The following is a 15,227-nucleotide window of genomic DNA, read 5'->3' as shown; positions in this document are numbered from 1 at the left end:
GACTATCTCACTATCCACCCTACAACAGATGAGAGGGGAAGAAGAGATAAAGTAACTGTTGCGTTATTTAGTTATTGATGGTCACGTCCTCTTCTCATAAACAAAAACTCACAGTTCACCGATTCACATGTTTCAGGCTAGCTTGCCCGTCAAATTAGGAAGGAACATCGGCGTATAAGACAGCATTACCGAGTTGACCAAGGCCCATTTTCTCTTAAATAATCATTACACTTATTTCCTGAGAGAACATATTCTAAACACCACATAACCATTTACTTTTTTTTTTGTTATTCAGATATGGGACTTCAGCCACATAACCAACACGAACAAGTCATCACTCAATCTGATAACGAAAGTAAGAAAACAGTATTCTCAACCTCTGTCCCCAACACAACGTCCTGCTGCATTTATACGCCTGTCCGGAGCACTCTAAATTCCACTTTGTTGTTATCTCAGGCTTACTACCAGCCTTCCAGGCTACACCTTTGGCTTCTACTGACAACATGAACACATGCAACACCGCACTGTACACCTTCAGCTTCATGTCACGTGTTGCAGAAGCCTCACGCTGCGATCTAAGCTAATGTATACACAAGGTAATAAGAAATCATTAAAAATCGATGTGTTTACAGACAGAAAAGTTCATTTATGAAGACATGCCTCATCCACAACAAACCTGGAGCTCAGTACAATGTAGGCATGGAAGAGTACTTTCTGTATAAAAACATCGACAAGGCTCAGAGCAGGACTTAAAAAATTTAGGGGGTTCTATTAACAAAAACCAGACACTTTTCAAGAATATAATGAATAAAAATCTTTATTTTAAATCATAATTTTCAATTTTTCAAAGTATACAAATTATTTATATCTATTCTAGAACAATATGACATTCTCCTAATGTTTCTATTATTATTTTACAAATAAATTGTTTTAATTAATTATTTTATTTTATATTTTGATATTTTATACATCATTATATCAAAATACATGTATGTACATGTATAATAAATTATAAACTATAATAAATTAAAAGTTTAAACAAAAAAGAAATTAAACTTTTTCTTTTATTTCTTTTTCAATATTAATAACTATAGGGTAAAAAAAATTGCATTGGACAAATCATAGTATTTAACCCCTGCGCTATATTTAACCAGACCTGCGCAACATATCTCTACGGTCTTCTCATGCTCTGCACTGGAAAGATTAACGAAGAGAACACTTATTTGGATAGACTTGGCTGGGAGGAGAACAAACAAAAATCAGATGTGCTTGATCGGAATACACACGTATTATACTCCGAATTAAAAGAAAACACAAAAACTATGTATCCAATACGAACAACCATAAAAAAACAATGCAAGAAGTGTTATTAATACATACAAATGAGGAGATCCTTGCTATCGTTTAGATTGGCTGGAGATAAGATATGAGAGTTACACATGCCATCTACCTCTTTTTCAGAGCGTTTACAAAGCTTTTCTGTATTAAAAGTGGTCAACCTCGAGTAAACAAAAAAAGTTTACCTTTAACAAGGTTAAATTACGGAGCCAGGCGCATACCCGAAAACACAAATTCACAAACCTGCAAATAAATCAAATCTCAGCAACATATAACAAACAACTTATCACTCCACCCCGAGCACAACATTTCAAACCTTATGACCGTTCAAGATGTAGCCAAAAATAAAGATACCACTCTCCCACAACCGTGTTAGCAAACAGCCGTACCTGCATATACTTCGTAACATATTGAAGTAATCAGACACAAACACAATATTTTTTTTTTAAAGTCCACAAACACGCGCAGAAGACGCATAGTACCGTAAAGATGAAGTTTTGATTAATAATGGTGATATGAAGTTTTCTTTTCTCCAACCTCTCTCATACTTTTTCTTTTTTTTTGCTTAAGAACCTTAGTCATACTTGCATCAGACGAACAAATTTAGCGAAATAAACTACACAAGCAGTATAAAAACACTTTAGATGAGAGCAGTGCTAAGTCAAATTCAACAAGACAATAATGGCAACATAAAGCTCCAACATATTTTTTTTTTATATAGATAAATTCTGGTTTAACGGTTCATTATTATGTAGTGTTGTTTTATTACAAGAAAACTATGAAAATTCATCAGGTATATATGATATTAAAAATATATACAGAATTTATGTAAAAATTAAACATTATACTACTATCATTTAATCTAAAATTATGTTTACCCATCTTGTATAATAGAATACCAATAACTTTTTCCTGACTAATAGAATACCAATAATCCATAGCATGTTATATAAATTGAAACAAACATTACCACAACATATCCAAGAAATCAGGACGTAATTGAACCACTATCAAATGAATCCAAAAAGAATATTATTTTCTTTCAATATATTTTAATTTTCATATTTTAACATACTTTCTTTAGTAAAACTATAAAATGAATTATAAATTCATGTATAAATAAAACATACGAACCCGGCGCGTAGTGCCGGAATACCACTAGTATATAATAAACCGCAAAGCCAAAATACTAGATAAAGAGTTTATGTTATGATTATAATACGCTTCATTATACACTAGATGATAATCTGCGCGCATGTGCGGAGTAAGTTTTTATAATAATGTTTATTTATTAAATAGTTTTACAACACTACAAATTTTATCGATTATAAAATGATGAATACAAATGTTGGTCTCTGAAATATATTATCGTTGTTGAATAATTAACGTATTACATCTTATTTTAATTATTTTTAAGACTTCATATGCACAAAAGAAAATTAAGTTTTGCGTCTGACACAAATCACTAAAACCAAATAGGCAATATCGATTGTATAATAACGAAAATGGATTAGGTTTTCTGCTCTCGATTTGTTTACTATTTACTTTCCATAAATGATTCCATTTTCTACCGCTTTAAAATTGTGCTTTTGTTCCCGTATTTGTTTCATTGATATGAGTTAAGTTTATTTTTTAACTTCTTCTATGAATTCAGTGATTTACATAAGTGTCAATTTAAAAAAATAGACATCTGTAAAAATTAGTTTCACTTCAGATACATATCTAAGAATCAAAATTTTGAAAAAAAATCACCGGCAAACTATATTAACAGGTTAGAGATCAAATCTAATATATCAAGTTGTTATAGAATATAAGTGCAAACTCGAAATATAAATGTCTGTCTAGTATATATTCACCAGCTCGGTCTAAAAATCATCTAATTCAAAAACAACAAAACAAATTACTTATTTCACCAGTGTGGGTAATATCTGAATCCGAACAGGTAATATTCGAACCCGAATGGATATCCGAAGATAACCAAACATAAGTATATTTAACCCTATATTTCTAGTTTATTTCTCTCATTTTATTCAAAATATTTGTATTAATAATGTTTACTGCTCAAAATTAGATAATATACATATAATTATGGACAAAATCATTTGTTACTCACTTAAAATACATATCAAGCTCTTGTTTCTTGCATTAACAAAACTTGCATCTAAAATTTCAAAACAACTACTAAATTAGTGTCTTTCTGACCTATTAATAGTTTACTCTTTTAAAAATTAGAAAACCAGTTAAGTTAAAATATATTTTAAATACAAAAAAACTTAAACAATGAATAATTTATTTATTTTTTTCTTCAAAATTTAAATATCCGAACCCAACCCAAAATATCTGAACCCGAACATAAAATACTGGAACCCGACTCGAAATGTAGAAATACACGAATGGGTTTTATACCTTTATACTGAAATATCTGATACGAACCGAAACTTGTATCTAAACGTCCACCCTACGATATATGAAAATTAAACCATTGATCACAAAATTTTCAATGTGAGATTTTTACCATTTTTAGTAATTTATAGTTGTTTTTTAAAATTTAAAATATAACATATAAGAAAAATATAATATTTTTTTATTATATGCTTAATGTGATTGTTGAATTTCTTTTAATAGTATAAAATTAAACAAAAAAGAGAGGTTAGAAAAATTGTTATCAAATATGTATTATTCAGAATCATTACTAGGTGATGACCCGCGTCCTGCGCGGAATGAATTGATTAAAAGAGATTATAATTTTTAATCTATAGCTACTGAAAAAGGTTAAAAGAAAAAGTGGCATATTATACATTAATTCAAAGAAAACCAATTTGGAATTAAAAGTTAAACTAGAGTTTTCAGTCAAAAAAAAGTTTACTGGAATATCCGGGTAACAATAATCTTATTATGGTCGAGAAACAGTAATTTTCCTATTATCAAAGTTGTATCTTATATTTTATTAAAATTATACTGGTTCTGGAGTACATAAAGTTGTAAAAGAATAAAAATAAATTGAAGTAAATAATATTAGTCTGGAAAGAAAAATAGAAAAAAATAAATAATTTGAATATACAAATTTAGTGGGGTGATTAGGACTCTAATTTGTAAAAGAGGCCCATTATTGAACCTTGATATTGATTATGACTCAAAATATATATGAGCCTCTTTTAATTTATCTTTTATTTTTTAAAAATGTTTTTAATTTTTTTTTTCTTTTACCATACAATCTGAAATTTAATAACAATCTCATGGAGAATAAAGCTGATACTTGAACATTTAAAAGACAATAGTGAACTTAAAATAAATACTTGTTATCAGTAAAAGGCAACAATTTCATACTGAAATAAAATATAACTTCATATTAAAAAGAATATAATCATACTGAAATAAAATATAACTCCATGTTAAAAAAGAATATAAATAGTGTATATTTTAGTAACAAAATGAGTTTATACACAGACAAAATATCAAAAACATACCAACACAAAACTTTGGATGAGAAAGACCACGAATGATCCAATGGAAGTTGGCTAGACAAATGTAGTTACAATCATTGATCGGTTCAATCTTGGAAACAACACATGATTTCAGATTGTATGGTAGTGTTGAAGCATAAACGACCTCCGTATAGGTACCAATACTCTTAGGTCATTAATGAAATAGTCAACAAAGGAATGATAATATATATCAATAAATGAAAACTACCTATATGCCATAATTTAAGCTCTCGAAACGAAGACTATCCTATATTAATATACTAATTTCTATGCTTTTCCAAGTAAGGCAGTATCACAGTGAATGATAACATATCTGAAGATTTTCTATAACCACATTATATATAGGATTTCCTCTTTTGCAATTAAAAATATTCAGGAATAAAGTGAAGAGAATAGTTTACTGATCAAACGGGCAATTGACTTGCCTATAATCAAATTGATTGTTGCTATGATTGACTAATAGCATCTGTAGGAGTATATTACATTCAATGTATATTTAGCGTGATGATCAATTCAATATTTTAAAATTGCTTGTTGTATGAGTGGTCATAGTTACCCAAATTTGATTCATATATTTAATGTTACAATAATGACATATTTGAATCATGAATTATGGAAAAAACTAAACGGTAATGTATTTAATTGTGTTGCCTTTAATCGAATTCATTTACACTAAACTCCCATAAAATGATCTCCAATAGTATATTGCATTGATAATTATGGAAATGATAAACATGGTTAACGTGCAAAGGAGGAGATATGAAACTGCAATCCTGCTTTTTAAAATATAATATATTGGATCGTTTAAGTTGCCATAAAAAGAACCAATTCCAAGTGCAAAGATGCCATAAAAAGAACTTTAATATATTTTAAAACCCCATATGAAAAATAATGAAATCTAATTAACCGTATTATTACTAATGTGAATTATAAACACGGCTACAATACATTTTTAAGTAAGAGTTTGCTTGCAAGTTTTTCTTAATTTGCCGCTATGCGATTGTGATTGGTATCTTGCAATAATACGGAGAAGAGTTGCAAAAACACACACATATATATATATATATATATATATATATATATATATATACATACATACACAAGGGATTTCATTTCCCACTTATCATCATGGGACGACATCAAGCACGATTAAAATATATATATGTAGTCATGTTATATGATGAATGATAATGAAATAAACAATCAAGAATCTCTGCGTATGGCAATGAAATCTTTCTGTATTTAAAGATGAAACCGTTTAAAAATGAACGCGTTGTAAGCATTAAACGCAAGGGTGTCAAGGTTAATTATGTTGTTAGTCAATACTCAATAAACTTATAGTATATACCCAAATTATAATCTAATGATCAATGTCAATTTTTGTAATTAGTCTAGAGAACAATGAGTTTTTGAATATATGATGTGAGAGAGCTTGTGGTGTTGACACGTAGGAAATGACACACTTGTAATAAGCACATAAAGTAAATGTTAGTTCTCTACAATGCTCCTCAAATAATAAAAAAGGGATTTGTCATATATATGTTAACCGTATTAGGTAATTCCGTAGCTTTTATTTAAGGGAAGAAAAAATATTTTTTTGTACACTACTAATTAATTTGATAGTTAGTTTAATAAAAAAACATATTATATGTTTATATGGACCAACTTATTTTTTTAACAATTCTAAGAATCATTCTCGTGATGACACATTGCTACGAAAATATGTTGTAATGCTCCAGGATTAATATATAAGGGATTTATTTATTGATTACTAGTGCATTTATTTATACGTAAGTGATAGAAAAGTTTGAATAGAAAAAATAATAATAAAAGAGAAGAAGAATACCACCTTATTTATTACTCGTGTTTATGTGTATCGTTTTTTTATTTTTATTTTTATTTTTATAACGAAACGCTATTCTATTACTCAGACTTGAGGTGGTCTAGGTAACTAGATCGGAATGGAATAACCAATAAAATAAAGTTTTCTATAGAAAGACCTCACAGTCCTATAGCCAAAGAGTCTAAAATCTGATTTTGCGCTCATGGAACATGGATAATCTTGAACTCCGGATCTGCAGAATCTCTATCCGCTCCAAATTTGTTGCAAAGTTTGGCCAATCATGAGGCACCCTAATCATGGCAATCAAATCCTTGCAGTCCGTTCCAAAGCTCTGACATGTCGAGTGCTGAAGCATACGCTCCACCGCCCATTGCAGTGCTTCCACTTCTAAATGCAAGGCACACTCTCGCCAAATACAATTTCGTGTTCCCATAAGTTGAACCTTCCCCAAGCTATCCATCCAAACCCATCCACACCCGCTGAACTATGATGTAGATGTCCATGACCTGTCTATCATGCATATATTACCCAAGCTTAAGACTTGAGGTTCCTCAATACTATGGTCTTGTGGAGTTGGTGGCACTATTTCGTTCATCAATAATATTTCCTTAATATTACTCGTGTTCATGTGTATCAAAGTGAATCAAATACATCTCTTTATATAGAGAGAAGATCCAAAAAATATAACTGTCAACATTAATGTTTATGGGATTCACTTCAAAGACAATACGTAAAGTATTGACTTTTGTAACACACCCTCTTGGATGCCAGTATCATTAGTGTTTTCTGCACTAAACGTTCAGTTGTCTCGTTAAAAAACATTTTTTGAAAAATCAAGTGGGAAAAATCATAACAAGACAAAAAAAATACAATTGAGAAGTTCTCCTTCGAGTAGACGATCGTTACAGATTTTGTTGATGACGCATTTCAATACTATAAACATGTATTCTGAATATCATAGTGGGCAGTGACTTCGTAAAAAGGTCGCATCATTGTCACATGATCGAACATATCTCACTTTAATTTTTTTTTATTCTTCTCGAGTTCTTGGGTATATAAGAAGAACTCCGGCCGGATATATTTAGTTATGTCACTTTTGATATATCCTTTTTTGTTCGAACGAGACATGCTGCATTGTCTTCATATAAGACAGTCGGTTCCAGACTGACGCTGATTCTACTACTTGATTGAATGTGTTGACTTATTGATCGGAGCCAAACACACTCTCCACCTGTCTCTTGGAGAGGAATAACTTCAGCATGGTTTGAGGAAGTAGCTACAAGTGTTTTTTTTTCTGAGAACGTCATGATATAGTAGTTCCTCTAACTGTGAATACATACCCTGTTTGTGATCGATATTTATGGGGATCAGATAAATAACATGCATCTGCAGAGCCAACCATTTCTCCGTTTGAGTTGTTAGGATAAAATAATCCCAAATAAATTGTTCCTTGGAGGTAACAAAAGACATGTTTGATTTCATTCCAATGTCTTTGCGTGAGAGATGAGCTGAATCTTGCCAAAGATTAACAGCAAATGATATATCTGGCCGATTACAGTTTGCAAGATAACTAAGCGCTCCGATTGCACTTAAATATGGCACTTCAGGACCAAGTATCTCCTCATTTTTCTTGTTTGGTCGAAAAGGATCATTTCAACATTAGTGATATGACGACTATAGGAGTTCTTAGTGGGGTTGCTTTGCCATGCTGAATCATTTCAACAGTCTTTTCGTATATGTAGACTGGTGTACAAATATACTTTTTTTAAAATGCTCAATTTGCAAACCGAAACAATACTTTGTTTGTCCGAGATCTTTCATCTCAAATTCTCCTTTTAAATGTTCAGATGTCTTTTGTATTTCTCCTTTAGTCTCGATGATATGTAGATCATCAACATATACAACAATAATAACAAACTCAGAAAACGTTTTCTTGATCAAAACACAAGGGCATATAAGACTATTTACATATCCTTTTGTAGTTAAATGCTCACTGAGACGGTTATACCACATAGTCAAGATTGTTTTAAGCTATATAACGATCTTTGCAATTTTATTTCACATAACTCCTTAGGTTTAGAACTTAATGGCTCTGGCATTTTAAATCCTTCAGAGATTCTCATATAAATATCAGTGTACAAGGATCCGTATAAATATGTAGTAACAACGTACATTAGATGCATCTCTAGATTTTTATTAGCTGCTAGATTCATCGAAAATCTAAACGTGATTTCATCCATAACAGGAGAATATGTTTATTCATAATCTATCCCAGGTCTTTGAGAAAATCCTTGAGCTATAAGATGAGTCTTGTATCTCATAACTTTGTTTTTCTCATTTTGTTTCCGAACGAAAACCCATTTATACCCAACTGGTTTCACAACTTCAGGTGTGATTATAGTAGGTCCAAATACCTCTCGTTTGTTAACCAAATCAAGTTGTACTTGTTTCATCTTTCTATTTTGCCCAGTCATGTCTCTTTTAACATTCAGAGATAGATTTTTGCTGTGGATCATCACTCTCTTCTTTATTTACTTTGAAACAAAGTACGAGAAAACATCATCAACACCATTAACTTTGTTTGATTCCATATTTTTCTATTATGAATGTAATTAATAGATATATCATGATTTTCTTCAGGATCATGGTGTTCAATATTGTTATCACCCTCATGGTGCATTTCTTTTTTTCTGTCTCTTTCATTTTCTAGGATTTTTATCCTTAGAACAAGTAAGTCTACCACACTTCAAGCGTATTTTAGGCTCACGTGTATTATCTTCTGTTCCACGTTCATGTGGTATTTCTATACGAGCGGGAGCATTTGCAGCTGGTATATGTGATTTTTAACCGATTTGGTGTCTGCAAAAGCATCAGGTAGTTGATTTGCGATGCTTTGTAAATGCATAATTCGACACTGTTTTGTAAGAAGATCAAGGTGTAGCAAATATTTCACACCATTTAAATTCTTCCCTGCTTGTTTATTTTCTCCCTCTAGAACTGAGAATACTTTTTCATCAAAGTGGCAGTCAGCAAATCGTGCCGTAAGTAAGTCACCAGTTTGCGGTTCTAGGTATTGTATAATTAATGGAGAATCACAACCAACATATATCCCTAACCTTCTTTGAGGTCCTATCTTTGTACGTTGGGAAGGTGCAGTCGACACATATACATCACAACCAAAAATTATTAAATGAGAAATATTTGGTTCTCGTCCAAATGCTAACTGTATTAGGGAGTATTTTTCATATGCACTTGCACTCACCCGAATCAGTGCTTCTGTATGCAAAATAGCATGTCTCCACATATAAGTTGAGAGCAGAGATTTCATGATCAATGGTCTTGCAATCAGTTGCATACGTTTAATTAATGATTCAACCAAACTATTTTGTGTATGAACATGAGAAACAAGATGTTCAACATTATTCCATTTACCATACAATAATCATTGAATGCTTGGAAAGTGAATTCACCAGCGTTGTCTAGTCTAACTCTCTTTATTGGATAATCAGGAAACTGAGCTCTTGGTTTGATTATTTGAGATAAGAATCTCGCAGATCCCACATTTTGAGAGGACAATAAACAAATGTGTGACCATCTTCATTACCATAAAATAATAGAATGGTCCAAAAGGTGGATTTATAGGTCCACAAATATTGCCTTGATGGTCTTATAATCAAATTTCCAACAGAATACGAAGTACATGTCAATTTATTTCTCTGATAGATTTCTTGGGGTTTCAGTGAATGACCATGTGACTTCTCGATGATTTTTTTGCATTGTTGTAGTGCCTGGATGACCAAGACGATCATGCCATAATGTAAAATCATGAGAATTTTCCTAGTCACTAAATGTGATTCAATATGTATGATGCGGACCAGAAGGGAGTTTTGGTAATTTTTCCAACACTTTTTCGTTTTTCCAATTTTTCAAGAGTAATATATATATGTATACCTCTTTCCATCCTCAGTTGCAGACTGAGTATCAAATCCTTGAAGATATATGTCTTAAAAACTCAACAAATTCCTTTTAGAATTTGGAGAAAATAGTGCATTAATTATCAAAAAAATTCTCATTAGGTAATGTGAAATTGACTTTGCCAATCCCTTCAATCAAGTCTGCAGAACCCGATATTGTGTTAACAGTGATATTTGTCAATTTAACTAAGAAAAATATTTTCTTTGTTTCAGAATAGTGTGTGTTTTTCCACTATATGGTATACAAATATTTCTATCATTAATCTTGGTAGATGTTCTATTTGTAATGTCTATTTCTGAGAAAAGCAAAAGAAATTAACCGAAATAAGATAATATTATTCATAAAATATTATACATCATTAGCAAGCAACATACACACAATAATTATACATAAATCAGTGGAAGCACACAATAATTATACATTAATCTTCTACAAGCAACAATTATTTATGGTATAATTGTAGAATTTTAAGAGTCACATGATGGGTGCTTTAAGCTTCCGTGATAGTGGTCTCATTGAAATAATTCACAAAGTCAGACGCATTGAGGTTCGTTGTACAGTTAGGATGTTCCGCAAAGTTTACATATTTGCCTTTCCCTTTGACGGACACTTTGAATAGAGCACAAAGATGTGCAGGGGTACGACATATGCGAGACCAATGTCCCTTAGTACCGCATCTGAAACAAGCATCTTCTGGCTTATGGGAGGTATGTCCTTGGTGTTCTTTTCCCTTAGGGGATTGCTCAGAGCGGATCCACTGAAATGACTTCCTATCTTGTGGATTGTATTTTCTTCCTCGTCCAGATTGTTTTTACGACCACAACCACGACCTCGAAATGCATTATATTCCTTCACTGGTTTCTTTGTATCCAATGTGTTTGCTTCAGGAAACGCTTTTGAAACAGTCGGACGAGTCATGTGATTCTTGATCAGAAGCTCGTTGTTATTTTCTCCTATGAGAAGCGCCGCAATCAAATCTGAAAATATGGTATATCCCCACAACCTATATTTTTGTTGTAGGGTGATGTGGCTTTAGTGGAATGTGGTGTATGTCTTCTCAATTTAGTCACAATTCCTAATACAACAAAGTTATAATTCATCACTTTATCGAAATCTTGGAATCTCAGACTTTGCCATTCATCCCGAGCAAGTGGAAGAGTTATGTCTTTCTGATGATTGAAACGATCTTTCAGAGACTTCCAAAACTCTTTAGGATCTCTCATCTTGGCATAGTCATAAATGATACTTTCATCAAGGTGTCTTCTAAGGAAGATCACCGATGTAGCCTTTTCTTGAGGCGTTGAAGCATTATTCTCTTTAACGGTTTTAGATAAACCAAGAGATTCAAAATGAAGTTCGACGTTGGTAACCCAAGAAATGTAGTTGGTACCGGTGATGTCTAGAGCGGTAAATTGAAGCTTCTCAATGTTTGTCATTGTATTTATAAAATTAAACAGCAACCAACTTAATTAGAAATATTATTCTATTAAAATATTCGAGGTGCGAGGATAAGTAGTGCGATTACAAGAAACACACATGCATTAACCATTAAAATGAAAATAAACAAATTCTCTTCGGGAGAAAATTCTCCAACGAGTAAACCATAGAAAGCAATGGATAAAAAGCCAATTACAAAAACGAGAAATGGATTAAACAAATTTTTTAGTGAATGTTTTGTAGAGTAAGATGTTGGAGAGATATGGAATGAAATTAATGAATTGTAAGTGTACTTACAGATTTTAAAACCCTGTTAATTAGCCGTTTCTAAAGTACATTTCTTGTTTCAAATATTATTTATAACCGTTGGAAGTACAAACATAAGATTCAAATTAATTTAAAAATATTAATAAGTGATCATAACTAGTTTCTCAATTTAAACAAAATATTAAAAAAAGGGGAAAAATTCCTTTATATATTTAGTTATATACAATGATAAAATTACCGTATTAAATTTGAAAGTAAATAAATCATATTGTTAAAATTAACTATGGTAAAAATAAAAAATAATTTATCTAACAGGAAAATAAATATATAGGCGGTATATCAGCCATTATGGTGCATTATGTAACCATTATAAAATTAACAAATAAAGAATGGGATGGTAAACCCGAACTCCGATAACTGTAACAAATAAATGAAAAGGGCGGCAGTGTTGTACTCCGGTCACAACAATTTGAAGGAAAGTTTATTATGATAGTGTAATCGTGCTGATAACATATTATGGTTATAATATGTTTCATCTTGTGTTATGTATACATTTATTGATTATTAGTATATTCATTTATACGTAAGTGATAGAGAAGTTTGGATAGAAAAATGTAATAATAAAAAGAGAAGACGATGTATTTCTACACCAAAACTATCATATAGTAACAAAAGTACACAATCTTTTAACCTCGGCCTATTTTCACACCTTATAAATATCACAACCTATTTCCACACTGTTTCCACATTAACCAAAATTTGGCTTGGTTTTAATGGTTTATGACACTAACCGATAGTAAACCAATTTGTATCGGTTGATATTCGTACAATCCGACCCAAACGAAGATCCGACTAAGGATCGATTTAAACCCGACCCAAAACCCTTTTGAAATCCCCAAAATCGATTTCATCCCTTAGAACCCTAAAATCAAAAAAATTTAGAGAAAAAATTTAATTTCCCACAGAGACAAACCCAGAAAGTATGAGTGATGAATCTGGAAATTTGAGAGAAGTCTCTAGCGCTCGATCAAGAGGTCGCGTTGTTGGTCTGCCGAAGAAATGTTGGTGTGGAGAATTAGTTATCCCCTTGATATCGAAGTCAACCGCAAATCGTTACAGGAGATACTTTCGGTGTGATTTTGCGGTGGAAATAAGGGTTAGTTTCTTTGTATAAATGTCAATGTTCAAAATGTGAGGTTGAATCAAATTTTGTGTGTTTTGTAGCTGACTAATGATAATCACACTTATAAATGGGTGAATGAGGCGTTTTTGGATGAGGTTGAAGCATTGTCATTTAGGATAGGGAGACTTGAACAGACAATTCTTGCTGAGCGTGTAAAAGAAGAGAGGAAGAAGTTTGAAGAGCTTAAATTGAAGTTAGAGACTGAGATTTGTGCAAGAATGGAAGATGTTGTGAGTAAAGCCAAATGCGAGGTCAACAAAACGCTGGTGCCTGTTGTTTTAGGATGTTTGATCATGGTTGTGTTGTCTAGGGTAATATAGTGTGTCTCAGTTTGTTCAAAACAGATGTTTGTCTAAGCCAACTCCTCACTGTCTCAGTTTGTTATGTTTAAGATGATGATGATGGTTGTATTGTTAAGTGTCTGTTTGTTTAAGATGATGATTCAATGTATGTTATTTTAAGATGTTTCAGTTGTTTTAAAAGGCGAGAATCAAGGTTGTCTAAAGCTTTTAAAATATCAATGAGTTTGATATTCCATGGATTTGACCCATTTTCATCCATGGTTTATAGGTGTTTTTATTAATAATTATTATAATATATAGTCTATTTATTATATTTATAAGATCATGAGTGATTTGGAGATAAGTGATGATTTTAGAGCATTTTGAAGATATTTGGAGCAAGCACCCGAGATGACCATCGAGCTCGACCATCGGTTGATATTGGAGAGGAATAATCGATCGATGTTCATATCTTGACATCGATCGACAGCGAAGCGGGCATAAAGCCCGTTTGGTCACAGCCGACTTGAAAGCTCAAGTCTTCACCAATTTACAAGATTGCCCCTGACGAGTTTTAACCTAATTATATAAGCTTTGCCACCATGTTAGAGGCAAAGTGTGCTTTGCTAGTTTTATTATTTCACAGCAAGGTTTTCTAGGATTTTAATAGATTGGAGAGAAGATCCAAAGTTATAATTTTTGATTGGAACTCTTTTAATATCTATTTACTATTCTAATAAAGTTTTCTTACCTAATTGCTGTTATGAATTGCTTAGCCATGTCTGAGTAGTTCCATTGTTAGATTTTAGGGTTTAAATAGGTTAGTAGCGATTAGCCCCAACTATAGATTGCTGAGTTGTGGTAATTGTCATTAGGATTGTTCATTAATGCATGTTTCTAGATTAGCTACCTAAAACCTGCTCTAGGATTGATAGATAAAAGCGAGAGCTTCATTCTCATCCTGAAAACATTCTAACTGAGCTAATTTTCTTGCTATGAGTAAGGCGAGAGCTGATCTAGTGAGCTTAGTAAGCATTCATTCAACCCACGCATAAAGCTTAACTAGAAGCGCGTCAATCGATATCATTATTGTATAATCGATCGACGGAGTGAAAGGTGTACCGATTGATATCCCTATAGGATCATCGATCGACACTTTATATTGATCGACATACGATAGTTGAGATCATTAGATCTAGTTAATAGACAAGTCCAAACATTGCGAACGCTGATCGATGTCGACAGTGTCTCATCGACCGATACTAAGGGCAATCGTCTACTTGGACCTGTTTTTTCTTTTTATATATGACCTTCAGTAAATAAAGAAAAGCCAACAAAAATAATATAGTAATAAAAACTAAATAAATATTACCTAATAGTGGGTTGCCTCTCACTCAGCGCTTTGTTATAGTCATTTA

At 32.0% G+C, this 15,227-nt stretch overlaps 1 protein-coding gene across 1 annotated transcript; it reads left to right on the top strand.

Annotated features, from left to right (window-relative positions):
* Positions 1–13,327: 13,327 nt before the first annotated feature.
* Positions 13,328–13,848, top strand: LOC106294528 (uncharacterized protein At4g04775-like). Its single transcript, XM_013730098.1, has 2 exons — positions 13,328–13,501; positions 13,570–13,848. Exons 1-2 carry the CDS (start codon positions 13,328–13,330, stop codon positions 13,846–13,848), a joined length of 453 nt encoding a protein of 150 aa, XP_013585552.1.
* Positions 13,849–15,227: the final 1,379 nt, after the last annotated feature.

The sequence above is a fragment of the Brassica oleracea genome, chromosome C5 (genome assembly GCF_000695525.1).
Source record: "Brassica oleracea var. oleracea cultivar TO1000 chromosome C5, BOL, whole genome shotgun sequence".
NCBI classification, from domain to species: domain Eukaryota; kingdom Viridiplantae; phylum Streptophyta; class Magnoliopsida; order Brassicales; family Brassicaceae; genus Brassica; species Brassica oleracea.
This window is presented reverse-complemented; position numbering and strand designations above follow the sequence as displayed.